At 61.6% G+C, this 25,066-nt stretch overlaps 1 protein-coding gene and 1 pseudogene across 1 annotated transcript; both read right to left on the bottom strand.

Annotated features, from left to right (window-relative positions):
* Positions 1-2,040: 2,040 nt before the first annotated feature.
* On the bottom strand, positions 2,041-14,086 carry Dusp8 (dual specificity phosphatase 8). Its single transcript, XM_090347134.1, has 7 exons — positions 14,000-14,086; positions 10,281-10,596; positions 8,990-9,128; positions 6,495-6,661; positions 5,692-5,851; positions 5,407-5,530; positions 2,041-5,256 (listed from the first exon to the last, which is right to left on the bottom strand). Exons 2-7 carry the CDS (start codon positions 10,509-10,511, stop codon positions 4,215-4,217), a joined length of 1,863 nt encoding a protein of 620 aa, XP_090203260.1. The 5' UTR covers positions 10,512-10,596; positions 14,000-14,086; the 3' UTR covers positions 2,041-4,214.
* A 3,419-nt stretch (positions 14,087-17,505) lies between these two features.
* On the bottom strand, positions 17,506-18,067 carry LOC150052215 (ferritin heavy chain pseudogene; annotated as a pseudogene).
* Between the last annotated feature and the right edge of the window lie 6,999 nt (positions 18,068-25,066).

A 25,066-nucleotide genomic window follows, 5' to 3' on the forward strand; every position in this document is an offset into this window, starting at 1 on the left:
GATGGTGGCCCTGCCTATCTTTCTGGAGCTCAAGATCACCCTGGAGTTAAAAGGATCAACAATTCCAGGCCAGCCTGGGCTACACAGTAAGTAAGCAGTCAAAAGCCATCAGTGCCTTCCTTTGGGGCCTGGGGCCCAGGGAGACAGTGGATGCTACAGGGCAAGATTCGAGGGGGAGGGGCGGCCTGAGGGGCCACAACTAGGAGTCTGGAGTACCTGGAGGTTAGCGCCTGCACTCAGTCCTGGGGCAGCGCTAGGCAAGGTTGACCCTGGGAACGTGGTTGGGCTGGTGACACCCTTGGATGGAGTCCTCCACTGCTCCCCGGGTCCTCAGGCCCTGTCCACCTCCAGCAGCCACGGACTAGCTCTGCCCCGGCCCTGCCGGGGGCGGGGCATCCCTCCCGGCCCCGCCCTGCCCTGCCAGGGGCGGGACATCCCTCCCTGGCCCCGCCCTCTAGGGGGCGGAGCATCCCTCCCGACCCCGCCCCTCCCTGCGGGGGTGGAGCATCCCTCCGTGGCCCTGCCCTGCGGGGGGCGGAGCATCCCTCCCGGCCCCACCCCTCCCTGCCGGGGGTGGAGCATCCCTCCGTGGCCCTGCCCTGCCAGGGGCGGGGCATCCCTCTTTGGCCCTGCCCTTCTGGGGGCGGGGCACCCTCCCGGCCCCGCCCCTCCCTGCCGGGGGCGGGGCATCGGGGGCGGTGCTTCCGCGGCGCTGTCTCCCTCGGCCCTGGGTTTCATTGACTGCTGGGGCGGCCGGGGTTAGAAATAGACGTTCTGGAGCCAACACGAGCCGGGCTGGAGGTGGACTGAGGACCGGGAAGCCTGCCTTCTGCTGTGCAGGCCCCGCCTCGGGTGGCTGGCGTCGCGGTCTGGACGTCTCTCACCTGGGAGATGGCCCGGAGCCGTGCTCGGCGTGCAGGTCGGCTGGGACGTCCTCTGGAATCGTTCTCACGGCTCCCTAGGGCTGTGGCTGGCACACAGTGGGTGCCAGCACGGGGAGCCGTCATCGCCACGCTGCAGAGACCGAGAAAGCTGCGTCTCTAAGTCTGTCTGTCCGCGGGGCGGCACACAGGAGCCACGGCGGCCTCCGGGAGGGGGCGGAGGCCCTGGGCAGAGGCCCACCAGCTGCCTGGTGTGCTGTGAGGCTCGCCTGCAGAGGGGCTTCTGTGGGCAAGCTGAGGGTGCCCGGGTGTGCCGCACGCGCGTCCGGAGAGGCAGCCCGCTGTTTCCAGGCGGCGGGGGACCGGGGCTGCGGCGAGCCGGCAAGAAAACTGAGGGCTTTTGTTGGTTGTTGTCGTCCTAGGGCTTGAACTCAGGGACTGGGTGCTGTCCCCGAGCTGCCTTTGCACAAGGCGAGCGCTCTACCACTTGAGCCACGGTGCTGCTTCCGGCTTTTCTGAGTAGTTTTTGTTGGAGATAAGCGTCTCACAGAGCTTCCTGATGGGCTGGTTTTGAATTGAGATGTGAGAATCATGGCCTCCTGAGTAGCTTGGATTGCAGGTGTGAGCCATGAGTGTCAGCTTCAAAGTGAGTTGTTTTGTTTTGTGTGTTTGTTTTTTGGTGGGTCATGGGTCTTGAACTCAGCCTGGATGCTGTCCCTGAGCTCTTCAGCTCAAGGCTACCACCCTATCCTTGAGCCAGGCCCCATTTCCCATTTTTCTAGAGGTTAATTGGAGATAAGAGTCTCAGGACCTTTTGTGCCCGGGCTGGCTTTGAACCTCGATCCTCAGATCTCAGCCTCCTGAGCAGCTAGGATGACAGGCGTGAGCTGCTGCGCCCAGCTCTCAAACTGAGTTTTTAAGTTGCATAGTTTTATGTCAAACTTGTGCTCTTAACCTCCCATAGGTGCATCGCTTGTCTCTGCCTGGCCCACCTGGGACGAGCCTTGGACTCTGCCCTTGCCCGTGTCCTCTAGGCAAGTAGGCGATGCAGACCCAGCCCTCCGGCTTCTACCTCCTGGGAGCTTCTAGATTGCCCACTTTCCCTTACCCCTGCCCCTGCCCATTGCCAGCCAGAAGAAAGAGGCAGTGGAGACCTGGGGAAAACATCTGTCTGAGGATTTATTACAACACATTGTCTCCAAATACAAAAGGAGGGAACAGGAAAGTGCAGCTGGGCTCGCTGGGGATGGGGTTCTGAGGGGGTGGGTGGGCCAGCACCCCAGTCCTCAGGGACCAGGAGCCTTGGACAGGGGACCAGCCATTTCTCCTTCGCTGGACTTTCCAGCAAATAACAGGAGGGGCCAGGTCCATTCTGGGCAACCCCAGTGCCGGGCAGTGGCCAGGCAGAAGGGGTGGGAGGGGCTGGAAAGGCTTGGAGAGGGCTCACCCAGCCCTCCATACTCAGGAGAGTGAGTAGAACGCCACCAGGGAAGTCTCATACCACACCTCCCTCTGCACACAGGAAGTGGTGGCAGCTGAGCCTGGACTTTCTCACCTGTTTTGGCTGTTCATTTTGGGGTGACCAGTGTGGGAAGAGCCCCATGTGCTCAAGACAGAAGTCATGCTTCAACAAGGACAGGGGAGGGGTCATGTGACCCACCCCAGAGTCTTGGGGCCCAACCAGTGGTCCCCGGGCACTGTCTCCTGGACAGCAGAGGGTAAAGGGTGAGGAGGGGTTGGCCAGTGCATCCTCCACACCCACGGTCACCTCAGAAACCCAACGTAAGAGACAGGAGGCAAATTTACATAATTAATAATAATAATTAACCAATAATAATAAATACTTAAACCTCTAATCCATAGATTGCAAATACAACAATGATAGCTTATTTTCTCAAGGAACAAGGCGGGCAGGACAAAGGGGGTTGGAACAGGACTTTTGCTTAAGAAGGGGTGACAGGAACACAAGGCTGTGGGTCAAAAGAAGAACAAACAGAAGGGCACAGTGAGGAGGTGGTAGGGTGCGGGCGGAGCCACCCCAGGCCTGCTCCTGGGCTCAGTCCTGCCACCACGCCCCTCACATCCCCCCATTCCTAGAATCTAAGACATTTGGGGAGCAGGAACTCTATTCCACCCCAAAGCACCCAGCCCCCACGGCCCTTCGGGCCTGGAAAACAGGGGTGGCTGGGGCTTCCTTCCTGCTTTCCCTCCCGGATTGGTCCTGCTGGCCCCAAAATGCCACCTGGGCTAGGGGCTGGCAGATTCCCTTGAAGACTCAGGAGTACACTCGGGAAAGGACACACAGAGGTGCCTGTGAGGATGGGACAGACCAGGGGGCGTCTCCAGCACATGCTTCCACAGTCCTCCTCTGCCTCAAGCAGGTCTCCTAAGCCAGGTAGGGGTCTAACTAACTCCCTATGCGAGGCAGGCCTGCCCGTGAAGACCCTGATCTTCACGTGTGCCACTGGATTCCACGTCCCGCCCTGGGGCTGGGGCTGGTCTCCAGCCCCTCACTCCTGGGCCCACGGAGTTGGCACTAGCTAGTCTTGCTCTGCCTGCCTCACTCTCTGGCCAAGCAAGCTTTCCCTGTGCTTCATGTGGGCAGGGGCTGTAGGGGGCTCTTGTCGCCTCCTCTGAACGGCCTCTCTGGGCCATTCTGAAGAACTGGACCTGTCTCAGGCAGGAGCGGGGGTCCTTCTGCCCTACCCCTGCCCTGGGGCCCCGTCACCCGATTCTGCCTGGCCCCCATCCGGCTGCTGTCTGCCCACCTCTGCCAGGGCACAGCTCTGGGGTGAAGGACAGCAAGGCGTGACCCCTAGGCTCCAGGAGGGGGCCAGCGGGGACTCCAGCAGCATGGCCGGGCCACTCACCCTACCTATGGCTTTGGTACAGAGCCCAAGACAGGAGAGTGAGAAGAGGGGAGAGGTGAGGAGGAAGAGGGGGAAGGGAGGTTTTGCGGCTCAGTTGTGGCAAAGGTTTTCTTTCTTTCTTTTTAAAAATGTTCTCTTTTCCCCTTCATCTTCTGTAAAAAGTGCAGGAAAGCTGGGCAGCTCTTTGAACGTCAGTAATGTTCCCCGGAAGAGGCAAGCAGGGCCCGAGCCGGGACCCCCAGCTTGGGACTGAAGGTGGCCTCATATTGCTTAGACATGTGTATGTCAGTTTAAATACCAGACAGTAAAAACAGAGCTTGAGAACTGCCCCGCACAGTTGCCAAATCACGGCCAGAATGAAGAGCTTAAATAAATTAAAAAAATCAAAATATTTACTTCTCCATAAAAACTGTGGTAAAACCATTTACCTTTCTTCGCGTGACGCACAGGGCTCGGGGTGACGTCATGACACCTCGATGACCTCCACGCTGCCCGAGAAGCTGGCCTGCTTGCCCAGGGCTGCCAGCTCCTCGCCCCGCGCTCGCCCCTCCACCATGCCCTCTTCGAACTCCATCTGGCAGCTTCGCCTCTTGAACGGCGCCTCGGGGCCCGGCTCCTCGGCCCAGCCGGTCCGCACATCCCGGGGCTCTGCCCGGGCCTCGCGCCGCCGCAGGTCGCTGCCGCCGCCACTCCCGGGCCCGGGGAGGCCCACCCGGCCGAAGGCCAGGAACCGGGCGCCCCCCGTGCCCTGAGCGCCCTCGGGGCTGAAGCACCAGGGCCCGTCGGGGGATGGCGTGCCTGGGGAGTCTAGCGGAGGCGCCCAGGCCCCGGGGCTGGACGGCTGGCCGGGGCCCGGCAGCCCTGGTGCCGACAGGGCAGAGAGGCCGTGTCGCGGGGTCTGCCTGGCCGCGTCCCCGAAGTTCAGGCCGCGTGCCGGGGAGCGCGCCGGGGAGCTGGCCGGGGGCCGGGGACGCCGGCGGGGCCGAGGACGGGCTTCTGGAGCCCCATCGGGGCTGGGGCTGGGGCTGTCCGCCGGGCTTGGGGAGGGCAGGCCGGCCGCGCCTCCCGACGGGCTGTCCAACTTGCAGAGCTTCGGGGCCTCGCCAGGGTCAGGCAGCCCCGGGCAGTCTGGCTGCCCGCTCGGGGCGTAGGCCGACTTGATGTCCAGGGAGAAGGAGCGCTTGAGGCGGTTGGTGTCCTGCAGGCGGTCTGCGGAGAGGTGCAGGCTGCGCAGGCCCTGCTGCAGCACACTGGTGGCCGGGGGGCCGACGGCTGCCTCCCCGCCGCCCTCGGGCGCCGCCCCGGCTGCCGAGGCGCTCCCAGTGGCAGCTCTCTCTGAGGTAGATGGGGGCAGGGGGGGCAGCGGGACCCCGGCAGCAGGTCCTGGGAGGGGCTCAGGGTCGCCCTGTAGGACAGCCAGCAGCTTCAGGCTGCGCTCATACTCCAGCAGCTGACCCAGGAAGTTGAAGTTGGGGGAGATGGAGGGCCGCCGGTCCTTCACGAACCTGGGGAGGGGAGGCCCAGCCGTTAGCCCAGCCATGCCCGGCCACCCTCTGGCCCTCCCTCATAGCCCTGCCTGCGTCCTCACACAGGCAGCCCTCGTCCCGAGGGGCACCGCGGGGCTGGGGTATTCCCATGGGGGGGTTGGGGGGCACCTGTAGGCGTCGTCCGAGGACATGCCCATCGTCTTCATGATGTAGGCAATGGCGATAGTGGCGGAGCGGGAGATGCCAGCCAGACAGTGGACGATGACTTGACAGCTGGACAGCTTGGCTTTATCTGGGGGCGAGCGCTGGGTGAGGGCCAGGACCGCATCATGTCCCCACCTGACGCTGGGAAGGTGCCCCGCCCGCCCTCCTGCCAACCGTCCCCAGCACTTCTCAGGCCAGCCTGCCTGGAGCAGGTGCCCTGCCTGCCCGCCTCCCCGTCCTCCGCCTCACCGATGAACTCGATGGACTTGTCCAGCCAGGGCAGCAGCTTTTCACAGTAGTTGTCATTGATGGGGATGCGCATGAAGCGGCTCTCGCAGATGAAGTCCGGCTTGGGGCAGGAGTTGCTGGCGTTGAGGACGTAGCTTATTCCATTCCGGGTCATCAGATCCTGGAGGGAGGGCGGGACAGGGCGGAGGTGGGTGGCAGAGAAGGGAGAGGAAGTGGGGGCTTCTATTTTGCAGCCTGAAGAGACTCAGAATCTTGGGATACTCTAGAGTCTGTGCGGAAGGGACTGAGCCCAGCAGCCGCTCCCCGCTGGGCCATGGGCCCAGGACCTGCAGGGGCTGGCCTCTTCTTCAAGCTCCACCGTAGCCTGGGGCAGCGTCCCTGGCCAGTGGCAGTGTCGGCGCCACCCTTTTCCCTCATCACCATTTTTAAAACCCAGGATTCTTTCAGAGTTGGCCAGGGGCCTAGTGACAGCAGCAGTCTGGCATGCAGACCGGGCCTGCTGTGGAAGGCGCTGGAAGCCTGATTCTCTACCCGCCCTCCTGGCCCCGCCCCCACACCCAGCATGCAGGCCAGCCCACAGTGGAAGGGCCTAGAAGCCTGCTTCTCCACCTGCCCTCCGGGCCCCTCCGCTGAGCCTGGCTGGAGTGGGGCCCAGGGTCTTCTCTGCCCCACCTAATGCCTCCCCACTCGTCTCATGTACTGCCCTCTTCCCTGCCACCCCAGGCTCCAGGTCCTGAGCCCCAGCCCTTGTCTTTTTCTGGGACTTAACTGGCACCCACTACCCCAGCCCATCATGCACACACCTTGTTCAGCACATCTTTCTGAGAGCCCAGGTAGAGGTGAGGCAGGATTCGGGTCAAGCCCACACTCGGGACAGGCAGGCAGGGCTGGGAGAGGCTCATGGATGGCAGAGCAGCAGGCTTGCCCTCGCAGAGGCTGGGGAAGCAGGAGGAGAAGGTGGCAAAGCCCCCTGTAGGAGACGCAGAGGCAGGTCAGACAGCTGGCCGGCTGATGGAGGACTGAGGTCAGGACACTGTGGCTCACCTGTGCCCTGTTGACCCTGGGCCTAGCTGGCAGTGAGCCTCTGGCCTGAGCACCTGAACTACTTCTGGCAGGCCATCACTCCAGGCCGGGGGAGGGAGGGGGCGGGCACGTGCTGTTGCCCATTTATAGCTTGTGCCTGTGCCCACATTCTTCCTTGTGGGAAGTTGGGGCGGGCCGGGGGACGCCACTGTGATGCCTGTAAAGGTAGCCAGGGTGGCAGGCAACCTCGGCAACCGAGGCTCAAGTGGAGCTGACTCAGCCCCTGCGCCACTCCGGCCTGGGGCTGTCAGGATTTCTGCCTCCTCCCCATGCTGATGCAATGCTCCCTGTCTCCAGCTGGCGGGGAGTCCCAGGCCTGGTCTCCTGAGCCAGGCCGGGCAGGAAGCCCTCCCAGGGGCACGCCTCCCCGGGGCATGTCATCACCCACTGGAATCAGCATGGCCTGCAGGGGTATTTGTGGTCCAGGCATGGGTCCACTCCATCCAGCGAGAGATGACAGAATGGCAGGGAGAGCTGGCATAGAGCAGGCGTGCCTGCCCTGCCACCTTCCGTGCACACCCAAGTCCTGTGCCCAGGCTGGAGAAGAAGCCCCTCCGGGAGCCAGGAGACGAGAGCTAGCCCCTCGTAGGTCTGTGCCCACAGGCCTGGCATACTTCTGTCTTTCTTCTTTCCTCATCCTTGCTGTCGTACAACACTGACGGGAGGCCCCGAGCAGCCAGCGGACATGGAGCCAGGAGGAGGAAGAAGGCCATGTCTCGCCTGGCTGGGGCAGGGCTGAGTCTGATGGGAGACTGGGCAGTGCTCACCCCGTGGCCTTCAGCTCCTGGAGCTGGACAGGGCCATCCTTACTTGTAGGTGACAAGCTTCCCTGGCACACAGGCTCCAGGTTCTAGACTCAGCCAGAGCACCCAGTACAGGAGACAGCTTCAAGCTCTGTCCCTCCCTGTCTCCTAGGGGTGGGGTGAAGACAGGCCCAGGCCCGGCCATCCCCAGGGTCTCTCCCGTCCTGTCTATAGAAGAGGTGCCAGGATCCAGAGGACACTGAGGACAGAGGGGTGGGCACCCTCACCTTCATGCCCAGCTCACACCATGGATTGCAGTGTAAACCCACTGCCCCTCACCGGTGTGTCTGCTGGGCAGGTTCCCACAGCCTCAGAGGCGGCTCGGCTGGGGGACTGTGGGGACGGGAGGAAATGGCAGATCGGGGGAGTTTAGCCCCAGCTTTGGAAGAAAAGCGGTTCTGTCCAGAGGAACGATGGGGATAATGCCAGCCCCAGTGACCGTAGGCTCACTGGTCCCTGGAGCGCAAGCTGGGCTGGGCTGCCTCGGGTCCTAGGTGAGAGTCTTCCTTGCAGAGGCCCACCCTCTGCCACCTGCCCTGAGGGGAGGGGGCTGGGCCAGGGTCCTGGTGGCAGGAACCCTCTGCCACCCGCCTTGAGGGTCCTGGCGGCACCGGCTTCCACTCCCTCCCCCCGTGAGAGGCCACCCACCCCCGGCATTCTTCTAAGGAAAGGCTACCCCTGGCCTGGCAGGTGATCCCGGAAAACGACTCCCCAGAGTGGGCTTCCTTCCTTCACACAGGTCAAGGCAGGGCCAGCGGGGAGCAGGGGCGGGGCCCACCTCGGAGCAGGACTAGGGGGCTGTCCTGGACAGTCCTCTGGATGGCAGGGGATGTTGTGTCCACGGCTCCACCCTGCCTGCCTGCCATGGCCTGTGGCTTGCACAGGCTGGATGGCAGGAGTGTCCACAGAGACCCTGCCTGGGGCTGGGGACACAGGGCGGCTCTACCGGGGTCCCACCACTGGCTACCTCCCCAGGAGGGGGTCCCCAGAAAGCCTGACAGCACTGCCTGTGGGTGGTGAGTGTGTGAGGGGGAGGGGCTTCCCAGCCTCCACTTGGAGGCCAGCTGGGGTGGAGCTGGCACAGACTGGGGTTCCTGGAAAGTGGGATCTCTGCCTTTGCCCTCTTACCAAGACCATGGCAGGGACTGAGGGACTCTCCCCGCAGAGCCGCCACCCTGCCTGCGGCCCTTGCTCCCTCCCTACTGTGAGCTGGCCGTGGGAGCTTCCTCTTGTCCACCCCTTCACCAGCTGGCAGTAGGCATGGGCCCGTACTGTAGTGGGTGGTCAGCTGGTGGTACCAAGATCCCCTCACCCCCTGGCCTCAGCAGGTGCCAGCCTCCTGATGCCCCAGCCCGAGGCAAGTGGATGGAGAGGGGGCATCCAGGCAGTCCCGGCCTGGCCCCAGAGCTCACCTGTCAGGATGGCCACACTGTCGAAGCAGCCGTCTAGCTTGCTGAGCAGGATAGACAGGAAGCTGTCTGCTGCCAGCACACTGGCGTCCCGCGTGCTCTGGTCATAGACCACCACGTCCTGTGGTTCCGTGGTCTCCACCTGAAGGCCAAGGGGACCAAGATCAGACTGCTGGAGGCACTTGTCAAGTGCTCTCTGCCCAACCACTGCCTGCTGCCTCCGGGAAGAGCAAAACGTGGGAGGGCAAGAGGGGGGAGCCACTGCCGCCCAGCTGGCGGGAAGGGCAGGTGCCCTGACACATGCCTTGTGCATGGCACCTGCCCAGGTGCGCTGGTATGCTTATCTGGACAGGTGTAAACAAAACAAGCCACGGAGTGAGGCAGGGGCAGGGAGGAGGGGCTGGCGGGAGGCTGCACTCACATGGTGAGGAGAGAGGTGAGAGGCTGCCCATTGTGGCACCCCTCCCCATGCCGCTGCCTTTGTTTGGGTCTGGGCTCAGCGGAGCTGATGCTGAGCCAGCTTGCTGTCTTCTCTCTGCTCCCTCCAACCGCTGATAGTGAAACCGAGGCTGCGGGACTCCCCTCCCCCGCCCCTTTTCAAGTTAGGACACGCTGATGGAAGGTGGAGCGGGGTTCCCCTTACCCTTCTTCCTCACTGTGCCAGCCTCGGGGGCCAGATGTGGAGGGGTTTTTGGCTCAGACAGGCTGACGTCCCCGCCCCCAAGCACACTCAGCCTTTAAACCAGCTGAGCTGCCAACCCTGGGCTGGATGATGTCATCGGCAGCCAATAGGATCAGAGCCTGGCCAGAGCTGCCCGGGGGGAGGGGGGTGATTAATCGCTGGATTCCCTTCCTCATTGGAACTGCAGGGGACTGGCTCTGTCCTTGGAGTGGGGGATTCCTGACCAGGGGCTGTCCCACCTGGGTCCTCTCCAGCACCAGTGTGGGTGGTGTGCGGGGCTGGGTCTGGCCCCTCCCCCAACCCCCTGCTACTGATGGGCCTGCTCCTCCTCCCCTAAGAGGGTGAGGGAGGGGAGCGCTGGCCCGGGGCCCCTCACGGGTAATTGGCCCTCTACAGACCCTGCTCGTTGTCTTTGCATCTCCGCACCCACTCACGGTTCCTCCCTTTGGGCTTGGGCGCACTACCCTGGCCCTGCTTTTCCTGAGCTGAAGACAAAGAGCGGGCTGAGTGGCAGTGTGTGGGGAGGTCCCCAGTACCCCCCTCCCCAGGGGTGACACCGAGGAGGGCTCCTCTGTGGGCTCCGGAGATGGTGGGGTGTGGGGGGGCAGGTACCTGGCTGCGCACAGCTGGTTGTATGAGCTCTGCGATGCTCACTTTGCCCTGCTGCAGCCGCCGTTTCACCAGCTTTGAGCAGCAGATATTGACAGAGCTCAGCACGTGCCAGCTGTTGTACTCCACGAAGGAGCGGCTGTCGATGACCAGAGGACCCCCGGGCCCGCCCCGCAGCAGGCTAGCCAGCTTCTTGGCATCCATCACCTTCCGTGGGAGCCGGTCCCCGGCCATGGTGGGGCGGGGGGCAGGGGGACTCCTGAGGCGAGCAGGACGCAGCCTTGTGGTGTGTGGGGTGCCCTAGTGCATGGCACCAGACCTGAGGGAGAGGAAGATGATCAGGAGTGCGGTGGGCCCTGGGTCCCAGCTGGCCCCACGCTGGACCCTCAACCTGCACTCCTGGCCCTCCCTCCAGGGCAAATGAAGGTTTCATCCCAGCGGGCACAGGTACTCATGCCTCTATAACCCTGGCTACTCAGGCAGCTGAGAGCTGAGGATTTCAGTTTGGAGCTAGCCCAGTCGGAGAAGTCCATGAGAGGCTCATCTCTAATTAACCACCAAAACCCAGAAGTGGAGCTGCAGCTCAGTGGTAGAGGGCCAGCCTTGAGTGAAAAAGTTAAAGGACAATTTCCAGCCCTGAGTTCAAGCCTCAGAATGGGTAAGTGTGCTTGTGCACAGAAACACACACACGCCCCTCATCCTGTGTAACAGTACCCGGGAGAGACCCCATCCAGCCTCTGCATTGTCTGGGTTCTGGCGCCAGGTCCTCTCCAGGAGGGCAGCCTCAGACTGGCCAGGGGTCCTTCCCCTGGGCCCTAGGTGTGCCTGTTCTCACACTTCCCAGACCCTCCGCCCTGCTGGCCTTGGCATCTTTCCCACCCAGCCCCTGGGGAGGCAGGGTGCGGAGCTCGCCCCCAGCCGGCCCTCTTCGGGCAGACCTGCCCTCCCCACTCATGGAACGGCTCCCTAAACCCCGAGCCTGGACCCTGGCAGAGGGTGGTTGGAGTTGCCTCTACTTAGTAGTGGGCTCCAGGCAGGGCAGCCCCATGGCTTGGGCATGGGGCTTCTCAGCTACTGCCTTGTCTCAGAGCTGCCTGCCCTTGAGCTGCCCCAAGGGAAGCTGGAGGATTCCAGTTGGGAGACAATACCCCCCCCCTCTGCACCAAGGAGGCCGTGCAGTGCAGGGAGAGGCCGAAACCCACGGGGAAGAACTGGCAGGGCACTTGTGCCAAAGGGTGGGCGCAGGGCACGGAAGGATGGGCAGACTGGATCACAGGCGTGGCACCTGGTCCCCACCGCTGCCTGCCAGGAAACCCTGGAGCAAGTAGCTGGGCCCCATTAACCAGGGTAGTATTGTTATTTGTAGCCGAGGGGACTCATTAGCAAGTTAGCACCTCCGTCATTGCCATGGCAACAGCAGAGGTGCCAGGCAACGGGCGGCTGCTCCTGGGCAGAGCGGGCAGGTGGCCCCTCCCCGCTGGCTCCCACTCCCCACAGCAGGTGCCCACAGCTGGGGCAGGCCCATCCCAGGCTGGGGGTGCAGCCCAGCTCTGCCCACAGCCCTGGCATGCCTGGCCTGAATTCCCAGCTCCCACTCCTTTCCCGCACTGCAGTGTCCTCCACAAGACAAGGCAGGAGGCCTCGGCCCTGGCCTCTTGGGTACACCCTCACCCACAGGGCCTGCGGGGACACAGAGGTGTCAAGTCAGCCTTAAACGGGTCAGTGGGGCTGCAGCAAGCCCTGAGGAATCTGAGCAAGTCCTGGGGGAGAATGGCAGTGACTCCCAGCAGAATGGGAGGAAGCCTGGGCGGGGAGGCAGGCTGTCCAGGCAGAGCCCTAGACCCTCACCAAATGCCTTTCAGCCCAGGAGATGGCAGCTCTCAAGCCCCAAGTGGGAGGCCAGGCAGCCCCACTGCAAGGACCCATGGCTACCACAGGGCTGGACGGGCAGCAGCTCTCCGCATGTGCAGGCTCACATGGCTTTGCCCATTGATGGGTACTCCTTCCTTCCCAAACAACTACCTGCTCTGTGTGCAGCCACTCACGCACACGTGTGTGCACATACATGCAGCACAGGAGAGCAGCTCCGCCACGACACCATAACTGTGGTGCCCCAGTGTGCTCACACTCAGCATATGGCACTTCCCCAGGTCTGCACACTTGTGCCACAGGCACCAGCTCTTAGACCTCCTCTCACACTCGGTCTCCCGCACAGCACACTTGTATCCCGGGACACATATGTGGCCGGCGGCTGCCTGAGTCCGGCGGTAGTCTGCTCAGCTCCTGGTGACAGGAACCCACCAGCCCCACACACGGCCTCCGGATCACCGGCCAGGGGAGGACACAAGACTGTGTCCCTTGTCATGGCGCTTCCACCCCTGCTCATACTCACTGCTATGCAGCAGCACCTCTGGAGGCCAGCTAGGAAGGGGCCATGGCAGAGGTGGCTCTGGATGGCAGGGCCTGAGAGTGTACACAGGTGTCCAGTCTCACCCAGCTTCCCACGCCCTTGCCGCTGGGTGGGGGGGGCAGGACATCACCGGCCGTAGTAGGCCAGTGGTGGGGCCAAGCAGAGCTGACCCAGCTGGAGGAGGAATGGATGTGGCTTGTGCCCGGGGGGAGGGTCTTGAGAGCAGAGGCCAGAGGCCTCCCTCCGTCCCCACCAGCGGTTCTGGTCTCACTGCTCTGTGGAGCTTCAGCTGGTCACTGCCCCACAGAGTGCACTGGCCAGCCAGGGGCTTCTACAGGACACTGTCCTGGGAGGTCCAGGCAGAGGTGCTCTTGGACCACGTAGTCCTAGGGGCTGGACATTAGCCACCTTTTTCTTCTTGCTGGAGACTCGACCTCATTCCCTGCTTTCTCTGTGGACCTCGGCACACTTGGGCCCCTCCGGACCTGCAGATGCCCCTGGGGGCACCTGTCTAGCTGAAACTACTAGACCAAGACATCACCACACCAGCCCAAGAGGAAGGGTGTGCTCAAGAGTCCATGCCCCCGGGCCTGCACACAGGCCTCTGCTCCGGGAGGGGCCTGGGACCTGGGAGCCGCCCCGGCAGCGGCGGGCAGGGGGAGCCCAGCACCTGCGCGCTGCTCCTCCCGCGGGGTGCCCAGGCCCGGGGCAGCAGGAGGCATTTCAGTTAACCCAAGAGAACAACGTACAGCTTCTGGCCCTGTGACCCGCCGGTCCATGGCGCCTTTGGAAGGACTCTGCCCTGGGGGCCAGGCCGGGCCCGCAGGCTACGCTCACCCCACCAGCTACCCCGGGACAAGCCGGTCTCGGGGCGTCTCAGGTCCCGGGCGAGCCCGCCGAGGCTGCCCCGCACCACCGCGGCCGCGAGCTCTGCGGATGCCGCCCTCCGCCCTCCCCGTCCAGGCACCGCCAGGACAGCAGCGCGGCTCCGCCGGAGGACGGCGTCCGCCTCGGCCGGCGAAGGCCCGTCCCGACCCCACCCGCCGCGCGCCGGGCCGGCACCCCGCCGAGGCCACTCCACCCCCGCGGAGGGCCCCTCCCCGGGCACCGCGGGCCGGCTCATTCCGCAGAGGCCGGCCGGCCAGCCGGGCCCGCCCCGGGCCCACCCCGCGGGCCCCGCGCGTCCGGGCGCCTCCGACGCGGCCCCCGCTGGGGCCCGGCCCGGCCCACCCAGATGACCCGGCCCGCGGCGGGCGGGCGCCGCCACCGCGCGCCGGCGCCCCGCGCCCCTCCCGGCACGCGCCCCGCTCACCTGGCTCTCGCCCGCCGCGGGGCGCACCGGGGACCCGCGCCGGGCTCAGGGCGCCCGCTCGGCCGCGCCGCCCATGGGCCGGCCGGGGGCCCGCGCAGCCGGGGCAGGGGCGGGGGGCGCGCTCGGGCCGCGTCGCCTCCGCCGCCGCCGCCGCCGCCACCGCCGCCGCCGCCGCGGGGAGCGCTCGCTGGGGCCCGGGAGCGCGCACGGCGGTCGGGCACGCGCGCTCGCGGCGCGCATCCCAGCCCGCGGCTCGGCGGGCGCGGCCGGCAGCTCCGGCCCGGCTCCGGCTCGGCGTCCGGCGTCCGGGTGGGGCGGGGGCCGCGGAGCCGGCTCGGCCGCCGCGGGCGCCCGGAGTGACAGGCCGGGGCGGAGGGCGGGGCCGCCGGCGGGGATGAGGTCATGCCCGGCGAAAAAGCCCCTGACGTCACCTGCAGCCAATCAGCGCGCGCGGCTCGGGGCGGGTGACGTCAGCGAATCCGGGCCCCGGGTGCGGATCGGAGGCGCCGGCCGCGCCGGCCACCGCCGCCCTCCGCCCTCCGCCCTCCGCCCTCCGCCGGCACCGGCCCTTAAAGGGGCCTCGCGGCGACCGGGTGCCCGGTCGGGGCCGCCCCTCGCTCCGGGAAGCCTCCCGGGCCCGGGACTCCGGGGACCCGGAGGCCTCGCGGGCACGCGGGGCGGCGACCCGCGGCCGGCCCCGCGCCCGCGCCCCGCGCCCTCCCCGGCCGCCTCTCCCCGGCCTTTGTTCGCGCGTGCCGGCGCGGTGGGGAGCGTGCGCACCGCCCTACCTGGCGCGGCCGCCCGGCCCCGACCCTGCCGGAGGGCGCCCGGGCCTCCCGGTCCGCGGGAACTCGGCTGCCGTGCGCGCGCGTATGCGCGTGTGCCAGAGCCCACGCCGCGGCCCCGACGTCGGCCGCTGCGGGAGCGGAGCGCAGACCCCGGCCCGCGGGCGCCCGAGCCGCGGCCGCTGCGGGAGCGGAGCGCAGACCCCGGCCCGCGGGCGCCCGAGCCGCGGCCGCTGCGGGAGCGGAGCGCAGGCCCCGGGACTCAGAAGGCCGCGGCAGGGCGGCCAGCTAGGGGCGCCGTGGTCCTCCCGTGGGGTTCACCCCAGGACCCTGCCCTCCCCGGGCCACGCTCTCAGGCTCTGTCCCTCGTGTTTTGTTTTTTTCTTATGTGTATTTATTTAGGGTTTTACTGTCAGAGTCTGCCCGTTGCCCCTGAGGGCTGCGCGCAGCCACCTGAGCCACAGCACATCTAGGCTTGGTGGTTGGCTAAGCGGAGATGAGTATCTTAGCACTTTTCTGTCTGGGCTGGCTTTGAACCAGGATCCTTAAATGTCAGTCTGTTGAATGGACAGGACTGTAGGCACGAACCACCAGTGCTCAGCTTTTTTAAAGTTCATGTTTGTGTCCGTCCTGAGGCTTGAACTGTAGGTCTGGAGGCCGTCCCTGAGCTGGTGCTCCACCACTTGAGTCACAGCTCCACTTCTGACTTTTTGGTAGTTACTTGAAGAGTCTCCTGGACTTTCCTGCCTGGGTTGGCTTTGACCTTGGATCCTCAGATCTCAGCCTCCTGAGTAACTAGGATTATAGGTGCGAGCCACCGATGTCCAGCTTTCGTATTTTATTTTTGAGACGGGGTTGTGCTGAGTTTGCCTGAGCTGGCCCTGAACTCTTGGTCCTCCCGCCTTTACCTCCCATGTAGCTGGGGTTGTAGGTGGGATCTGCCCGCCTGGCTCACCTGACAGACATCCTGACAGCCCCTAAATGGGCTGCTTCAGGGACAGTGGGGCCAGCCCCTCTTTCATGTCCGGCCCCCACCCAGCAGGAATCTCCTATGTCTAGGGCTTTGGGCCCCAGGAATGAAGTCCCTGGGGAAGGGACGGGCCTGGGATCCTGCTGGTTGAAGAAAGGCGGCAGGAAGTGAAGCAGGCTCACATAGTCTGGCAGGCTGCTCCTGTGGAAGGTACCGAGCAGAGGGCGGCAGCGTGGGGAGCAGGAGGCTCCAGGCAAGGCACTGCAGCCCCCTCCCCCCCCACTTCCCACACTGTATGCCGGGCTGTGGGCCTGGCAGGTATCCAGGTCCTGTGTGGCTTCCTCCCCACATTGCTGGAGTGCCTTCAGGAGGAGGCACCCCTGGCTCCCCGCCCCCGGAGGAAGAAAGCCCTGGGCATCCAGGCTGTTTGGGGTTGATCTGGACTGACGGTTCACTCCCTCCCTGCCGCAGGTGAACTCTGCTGGAGTCCCCGGAAGGCCCTGGGTGGAGGAGGGTGCATGCCTAGAGCAAGATGAATGGGAAATGGTGGCTTCGATGGGTCTCCACTCACTCCATGTTTGAAAAGTAGAGAGTGGCTGGGCACTGGGAGGGGCGGGGAAGGGGAGAATTCAGACCTAGCCTTGACGTGGGCTAGCTGGTGGCAGAGCTGGGTGAGGACCCAGGGGGCAGGAAGAGTCCCACAGGCCTGGGCCTGGTGGGAGTGGAGGCTGTCTGGTTAGAAGAGCCGTCAGCCACTGGGGAATGGTTGGGGCGGGGAGGGCAGTGCGAGAGCTGGCTTTGCTCCTGCCAGCAGGTGTGTGGGTCCAGGGTCCCAGCCAGGCTCAGTATTAGCCCATGGGACCCTGGCAGAGGTTCCAGGAGGGGTGGGGCGGAATGTGGCCGGCCTCCGCAGGGGGCTCAAGGACTGCCTGCTATGACCAGCGAGGTTCTTCACCAGCCCGAGGCCCTTCTGAAAATTGTGAGTGGTGCAGGAGCTCCCTGTGGGGGCCTGGCCGCTCCTGGGGCTGCGTTCCAGGCTGTGCTGCTGACCAGAATGCTGTGGCCCTCGGGGATGAGCACCTAAAACCTTAGGTCTTGCCACAGTTAGGTGAGGGGCTTTCGGGGGTCCCCAAGGAGAGAGAAGCCCTTCCAGGGTCCCCTGCTTCGCAGCTCCCATCCCGATGCCAGGTCATCCGCTCCCCCCTTCTCTTTGCTCTCTGGAAGCCTCAGCCTTCTCTGGCCTCCTTGGGCACCTGATGTTGGGGCTCGTGCTCCAGATCCAGTCAGCTCTGCCAGTCCTGGCTGGAGGTGTAAAGGGAGAAGGGTCCTGCTTTTCTGTGGAGCTGCAACAAGCTCCAAACCCAGACCTCCTGCTGGGCCCTGCCAGCCTTGACCAGGCCTGGTGGGACCCTTGGCAGGTGGAGCCCTGCCGGCCGAGCTGTCCTGGGGCGCCCTCTGCTGCCCAGTGCTGTCCGCAAGCTCCCTCGCTGGCCCTCGCTGGGGGATGGAGGGCCACCCCTTGGCTTGCAGAAGGAAAAGTGGGGACCTATGTGCTGATTGGAGGTTCCATGGCCCAATCTGACTTTTTTTTAAATTAGGTACCATATTTCTTTATTTGAAGGAATGGTACAAATTAAAAGAACTTAGGATGTTCTGGTACAACTTATAGAAAAGATAATGGTAACCCCAACATGCATGCAACTGCCTCGGTGAGGAGAAGTCAGTGTGGCTTTGGGGGATCAGCCGAAGGCTTAGCTCCCGTCACTGTCTCCCAGAGTGTGCTTGTCAAAGAGATACTCTGTCATGCCAGATTCAGGGGCTCCCATCTTGTGCAAGTTGGTGACGTGGTCACCCAATTCTTTGATGGATTTCACCTGCTCACTCAGGTAATGAGTCTCAATGAAGTCACACAAGTGGGGGTCATTCTTGTCAGTGGCCAGTTTGTGCAGTTCCAGTAGTGACTGATTCTCACTTTTTTCCAAGTGCAATGCACACTCCATTGCATTCAGCCGCTTTCCCAGTCATCGCGGTCTGGTTTCTTGATATCCTGCAGGAAGATGAGGCCACCGCGCTGATTCTGCAGCTTCATCCGTTTCTCCACGTGTTCTCTTTACTCGTGAGACTGGTAAAGTTCTTCAAAGCCACATCATCTCGGTCAAAGTAGTAAGACATGGACAGGTAGACGTAGGAGGCCTAGAGCTCCAGGTTGGTCTGGCGGTTGATGGCGGCCTCCGAGACCTGGTGGTAGTTCTGGTGCACCTGCGAGGGGGATGCGGTCGTCATGGTGGCGGCTGGGAGAGACGCGGGAGCTGCGCGGCGTAGAAGTAGCGGTGGTGGGCCACCCGAGCGGGTGGCCGGGATGGGGGTGGGTGGGTCGAGCGCCGGGTTCCGTTCAAGCACTGTTGAAGCAGGAAACCGCAGCGACTCTCAGGGGAGAACGTCTAGCCCCAACCTGACTTTTAAGTGAAAAATATTTAATGACGTGTCTACCTCAGGTGTGCAAACAGATGCTTTGTGTTTTTCCCTGCTTCTTTCTTTAAAATATGAATTATCATTGCCATTGTTGTTGTTATTACAGTGCTTGGGTTGCCTTTGACTCACCCGTGTGTGCTGCCTTGGTCTCAGGGCCAAATTTGGAAACTGGGGTGCACGCCAGGCTTGGGGGTGCCCCAGGAGAGCTCATCTTGTCTGGGAGAGGAAGCTGGGTCTTCTAGAGGCTCCTCTGGTCTCAGATGTCCCCGCAGGTCCCCTTTTGGGACTTCCATACCTACCTGTGCCCCAAATACCTTGCATACTCACCCATAAACCCCAACTTTTGGGACCCCTTGTCTGAAGTGCCCCCTCTCAGGGCAGTGTGGCCAGGTACCCGTGGAGAGCCCCTTCTCAGGGCGGTGTGGACAGGTACTCATGGAGAGTCCCCATGGAGAGTCCCTATGCAGGGTGGCGTGGTCAGTCCAGGTCCCCACGGAAAGGCCCCTCTCAGAGCAGCATGGCCAGGGCGGTGTGGCCAGGTCCCCGAGCGTCCTGTCAGTGCTGCCTGTGTCAGGGACGCTGCCTGCTCCGGGGTGGGGACATTGTTGGGCTGTCCTCTGCAGGTGTTCGGCTCCCCTGTGAGTGCCTGGGTGAGCCACCCGCCTTCAGAGTTGCTTTGGAATTAAAACTGGCTCTGTCTAGTGGTGGGGCTTGGCTGTCCCTGAGGGAACTGCTTCCTGTAGCTTTGGGGGTCACTTCAGCAAAGTGGGGGTTCAGGCAGATGGCATCTTGGCACTTTGTGCATGGCCATCAGGGGTGGGGGGGCCAAGAGAGGACACAGTGCCTGGCGCCCTGCTCGGGAGCTGCAGCCCAGCTATATCACGTGTTCTTCAAGCGTTTGGATGGGTAGGTCCCCCTGTGAAGATGGAATGTGTATTTTATCACCATAGCCAGTGTGGTGTGTGGGATGATGAGCACAGATGACACCGGAAGACAACTTTAAGTGTGGTGTGTGGGATGACGAGCACAGATGACACCGGAAGACAACTTTAAGTGTGGTGTGTGGGATGACGAGCACAGATGACACCGGAAGACAACTTTAAGTGCCCTCCGAGGGTCGGTGGCTTCAGCCATCTTCATCTCTAGTCACCAGGGCGTTTATTGGCTGGCATGTGAGATGTTAGGAATTAGTTTGAATCTGTGGAATGGCTGACGTTCAATGCATATGAACTGCTAGACCTCTTTGTGCAGGGCACAGGTTCTGGGTCCAGTCATGCTAGTGCAGCTGCTTGGTATTCAGCCTTCCGTGAGATTTACTTGTCAGAAGACTCCTTCCTCCCAAAAAGGGGGCATGGGCTTGGAGACTTCCCCAAGGATACAGACCTATGTATCGCTGAGTTGGAATTTTCATGCTAATGCGCATGTGTTGAGTTTCAAATTTCAGAGAAATAACACAGAGCAGGAACAGCAAACCCTAGTGCAGTGAAGTGTGGTGGTTTATCAACCTTGGAGCCTGAGACAGGAGTTAGAGGTCTATGGAGGCCTGAAGGAGTTAGAGAGCTATGCCCAAGTTCCTGGGCTGGGGACACGGCTTGAGTAGTCCAGTGCTTGCCTAGGAGAAAGCTCAGAGCTGCATCCCCAGTACCACCAAATAAAAATAAAGCCTAGAGTTTGCATATAACCTATGCATGTTCTCTAGGAGACTCACAGTACCTAGCACAGTATAAGTCTTTTGTAAATATCTTTATGCTTTATTTTTCAGAGAATAATGATGAAAGTCTGTTTTAGTTCAGTGTGAGTCTGTCTTTCTTTCTTTTTCTTTTTCTTTTTTTTTTTTGCCAGTCCTGGGCTTGAGCTCAGGGCCTGAGCACTGTCCTTGGACTTTTCTCGCAAGGCTAGAGCTCTACCACTTGAGCCTCAGCACCACTTCTGGCTTTTTTCTATGTATGTGGTACCGAGGAATTGAACCACGGTCTTCATGCATGCTAGGCAAGCACTTTAACCACTAGGCCAAACTCCCAGCCCTCAGTGTGATTCTTAATAAGCATTGTCAGGTTGTCGTGTGTGTGTGTGTGTGTGTGTGTGTGTGTGTGTGTGTGTGTGTGTGTGTGAAAGGAGAGAGAGAGAGAGAGAGAGAGAGAGAGAGAGAGCGAGCGAGCGAGCAAGCATGTGCACACGTGCTGGTACTAGAGTCAGAATCTGCATGCTGTTCCTTCACTTTGCTTGTTTGGTTTGGGGCTTGAACTCATGCTCTGAACGCTGTCCCTGAGCTTTTCGGCTCAACATTAGCTAACGCTTGCGGCCACAGCTCTGCTTTCAGCTTTTGGGTCGTTAATTGAGATAAGAGCTGCAGAGACTTCTCCTGCCTGGGATGACTTCGAACCACAGTCCACAGATCTCAGCCTCCTGAGTAGCTAGGATTATCGCTGTGAACCACCAGAGACAGACCTACAAATGTCTTTTAAAGGCGAGTGTAGTGAAGTGAGGTAAGCCAAGCTCAGGGCGACAGGCGGTGCGTGTGTTCTCTCAGATGACCCTCTGGAAGCTGATCGGGTTCACAGGGCTCTCGGGGTTCACACACAGTGAGCCAGAGGAGCCCAGGCACAATGCCCCGTGCTTCTGATCCCAGCACGGTATTGAGTGAAACTTGGTCTCCACTTCCTTCCCATGCTGACCCCTTGTCACGGGCTGTCCCGATACAGAGTTCCAGAGCCAGGCTTGAACCCCATCCAGCCATATGCCCTCCTCAGGAACACAGCTGGAGTGACTGGGCGCCCCCTGCCTGCTTGTGGAAGCAAGGGGGACAGACCCCCCTTTCCTGGGAGACCCCTGGGGGTCAAGGTTGTGCCCCGTGGGGGCAGTCCCTGTGGCTCAGGGAGGGGCTGGCCAGGCCAGCCAGGGGGCCAGACCCACAGTCTCTTGTCTGGGTCAGCAAGTGCAGTGGCCAGGGATGTAGTTTTGCCCCCACCCCATAGACAGACACACCAACTGGTGCTGGGTGAAGAGCTTTATTCAGTGTTTAAGGGGTGGAGATGGGAGCCACTAGAGGCTCTGTAGGAGCCCTCAGGGATGGGGTGGGGGAGAGTGTAGGGGGACGGGGTGGGGGAGGGGACCCCCACTGCAGAGTGGGCAGGCCATGTCTGCAGTGGAAGTCATTCCTGCGGCAAGTGGGTCATGATGTTTCTTGGCAGGAGGTTGAAGAGCTAGCTCATGGGTGGTGGAGGAGGTGGGAGAGGGGGCCTGGTGGAGGACATGTTCAGGGTATCAGCAAACACAGGCAAAGCCTGGGTTAGAACTCTTGTCTTCTAACCAGAGATGTTACCCATAAGGCCAAAACTCAGATCTTGCACTGGCAGCACACAGGGACACAGCAGCTGGACTGGCAGCAGCAGGGCTTACAACAGCTGAACTGGCAGCAGCAGGGCTTGCAACAGCTGGACTCACAGCAGCAGGGTTTGCAACAGCTGGACTGGCAGCAGCAGGGCTTGCAACAGCTGGACTCACAGCAGCAGGGTTTACAGCAGCTGGACTGGCAGCAGCAGGGTTTGCAACAGCTGGACTCACAGCAGCAGGGTTTGCAGCAGCTGGACTGGCAGCAGCAGGGCTTACAGCAGCTGGACTGGCAGCAGCAGGGCTTGCAGCAGCTGGACTGGCAGCAGCAGGGCTTGCAGCAGCTGGACTGGCAGCAGCAGGGCTTGCAGCAGCTGGACTCACAGCAGCAGGGCTTGCAGCAGCTGGACTGGCAGCAGCAGGGCTTGCAGCAGCTGGACTGGCAGCAGCAGGGTTTGCAACAGCCTCCCTTGCAGCCCCCGCAGGAGCCACAGCCCCCCTTGCAGCTGCCCTTGCAGCCCCCGCAGGAGCCACAGCCACCCTTGCAGCCCCCACAGGAGCCACAGCCCCCCTTGCAGCCGCCCTTGCAGCCCCCACAGGAGCCACAGCCCCCCTTGCAGCCCCCGCAGGAGCCACAGCTGGAGCAGGAGCAGGCTGGCACACAGCAGCACACGGGCACACAGCAGCCGGAGCCACAGCCCCCGGAGCAGCCACAGCAGCTCATGGTTCTGGTGGTGGAGGGTGGAGGAGGTGAGAGGAGCAGGTGGAGAGAGAGGTGAGTGGTGTGGGAGGGGCCTCCTGGCCGGGCCTTTATGTCCCTGTGGGGCCAGGTGTGGGCCAGGCACGAGGTCACTTCCTGGTTCCTGTTTGTGCTATTTTAGGGCCTTTTTCTCTTGTTTTCCTCTGGGCATCAACCTGAGTCGGCAGCCTTTGTGCCTGCAGCTGACTTTCTGTTGCCTGGTGGGTCCTGCTGTTGTCATTTTCCCAGGTCTCACCAATACCACCACTGGTACTCAGAGCCTCACATCCTCACTCTGCTGTTTTGCTTATGACTGGTCGTCTACCACTTGAGCCATACTTCCAGTGTGCCATTTTGTTGGTTAATTAGAGAGTCTTATAGGCTTTTCTGCCTAGTCTGTGAGCTACCAGCACCCAGCTACAGCTTCTGTTTATTATTATTATTATTATTATTATTATCATCATCATCATTATTATGCCAGTCATGGTGTAGAGGGCTTAGGCACTGACCGTCAGCTGCTGCTGCTGCTGCTGCTTCTTCTTCTTCTTCTTCTTCTTTTTTTTTTTTTTTGGTCATGGGGCTTGAATTCTGGACCTGGGCGCTGTCCCTGAGCTCTTCAGTTCAAGGCTACCACCCTACCCCTGGAGCCACAGTCCCACTTCCGGTTTTCTGGTAGTTAACTGGAACTAAGAGTCTCACGGACTTTAGTGTCCTGGCTGGCTTTGAACCTTGATCCTCAGATCTCAGCCTCCTGAGTAGCTAGGATTACAGGCGTGAACCACCTCGCCCAGCTTGACCTCCAGCTTCTGTTTTGCTCACGGTTAGTGCTGTACCATTTGGGCCACAGCTCCACTTCTGACTTTTTGGTAGTTTATTGGCGTCTCACAGACTTTCCTGCCAAGACTGGCTTCAAATCATGATCCTCAGCTCTCAGGCTCGAGTAGCTGGGATCACAGGTGTGAGCCACTGGACCTATCAAGGACTCTGTTTTGAAAGCATGTAGCTGCATGAACTGCTCTGGCCCCTGGGCCTGGAGATGGAGGTGCATGCCTGGAGGCTGTCGACCTGTCCACCCTGGGGTACTGCTCTCTCCGGAGGGTTTTCAAAGCCTTCAGTCGTGGAGGCCTCTGGCCTGGCACAGCCTGTGGGGCGGGTTCCTCAGATCTCAAACTCCTGAGTAGCTGGGAGGATAGGTGTGAGCCTTTGGCACTTGCTCTGTTATCATTGTTGTGCAAAGTGGGTTTAATTCTGTGAGTCAGGGGATGAGCACAGTGCATCTCTTTTTGTTTTTGGCAGTTACGGGGTGTGAGCGCAGAGTCTGGGCACTGTCCCTGAGCCACTTCTGGCTTTGGAGTGGTTCACTGGAGATGAGAGCCTCAGGAGGACTTTCCCACCCTGGCTGGCTTTGAGACCCTTAGGTCTCAGCCTCCTGAGTAGCTAGGGTGACGACGGGGTGGGCTGCTGGTGTCTGGTGACAATGCATCCCGTGGTTCCTCCTCGTTCCCCTGACCCCACCCCAGTCCCTGCCCTCCAGTTATCCAGTTCCTAATCTTCTCTGACCTTTAAACGCAGCCCCACCCAGAGCCCATTTACGGCTAAGACACTTTCTTTCCCGTTCCTTGCCATTTCAAGCAAACCAAGCTCCCCTCACAATTGAGAGTCCTCTTGCCTGCCCACTGCTGGGGGCCCAGCTGCCCTCAGCTTTCCCTTCCCCTCCTCTCTATTTTTGTGAGTCATGGGGCTTGAATTGGGCCTGGGCACTGTCCCTGAGCTCTTCAGCTCCAGGCCATACCCTACCCTTGAGCCAAGCCCCACTTCCTGTTTTCTAGAGGTTAACTGGAGATAAGAGTCTCAGGTCCTTTTGTGCCTGGGCTGGCTTTGAACCTGGATCCTCAGACCTCAGCCTCCTGAGTAGCTAGGGTGACAGGCGAGCGCCACTGCCCGGCTTCTCTGACAATGTTGAGACTTGTGTATTTTGGTCTGGTTTTGGTTTTCCTCATTTTGGAACTCTGAACAGCATTGCCCACCCGGTTCTTTGTTTTTGTTTTGTTTTAGGGTGGTTAGGAGGGGACTCAGTGCAATGTGGGAGAAGCTGAGCTCTGATTGGCCACAGAGTTCTTGAGTCCTTTCCCTGCCTGGCTGGCAGCTCCTGTAAGAGTGTGCAGCTGGCTGCTGCCTCTGCCAGGCTCAGCCCTGCAGGGGTGTACGGCAGGGAGGGCACCTTGCCTTTCCACCACACTGCCCCCTGCTGTCCATTCATGCGGGTGGCCACTGTTTCCACCAACAACCACACGTGGATACCCGGAATGCCCCTCCCCTCCCCTCCCTCAAGGGGCACAGTGGGGTGACGGGTTCCCCCTTTTCTCTTGGTTTCCAGTCACCATGAAGTGAACTGGTCTCCTCTGCCATGTGTTTGCCACAGGGCCTAAAGCAATAAGCTAAGCCACCATAGACAGACACCTCTGAACGCACGAGCTAAAAGGAGTACATCTGGCTTGTTCAGGTTATTGGAGATTCGAGTCTTACAGACTTTCCTGCGCAGCTGGCTTCAGACTGGGATCCTCAGATCTCAGTCTCCTGAGCAGCCAGGACGACAGGTGTGAGTCGGTCTAGCAATCTTGACTTTCCAAGTCGAACATGTGGCCACCAACTTTTCATCTAATGCTGAAACAGCTCCCGGTCCTCGCCCATCCCTCCCGTGCATCACGGGACCGATGTTTGTGTCTTGCACTGTCTTGCACCGTGGCTCTTTTTCTGTTTATTCTGTCTGC

Source organism: Megascapheus bottae, chromosome 16, assembly GCF_031878675.1.
Source record: "Megascapheus bottae isolate mThoBot1 chromosome 16, mThoBot2.hap1, whole genome shotgun sequence".
Lineage (NCBI taxonomy): Eukaryota > Metazoa > Chordata > Mammalia > Rodentia > Geomyidae > Megascapheus > Megascapheus bottae.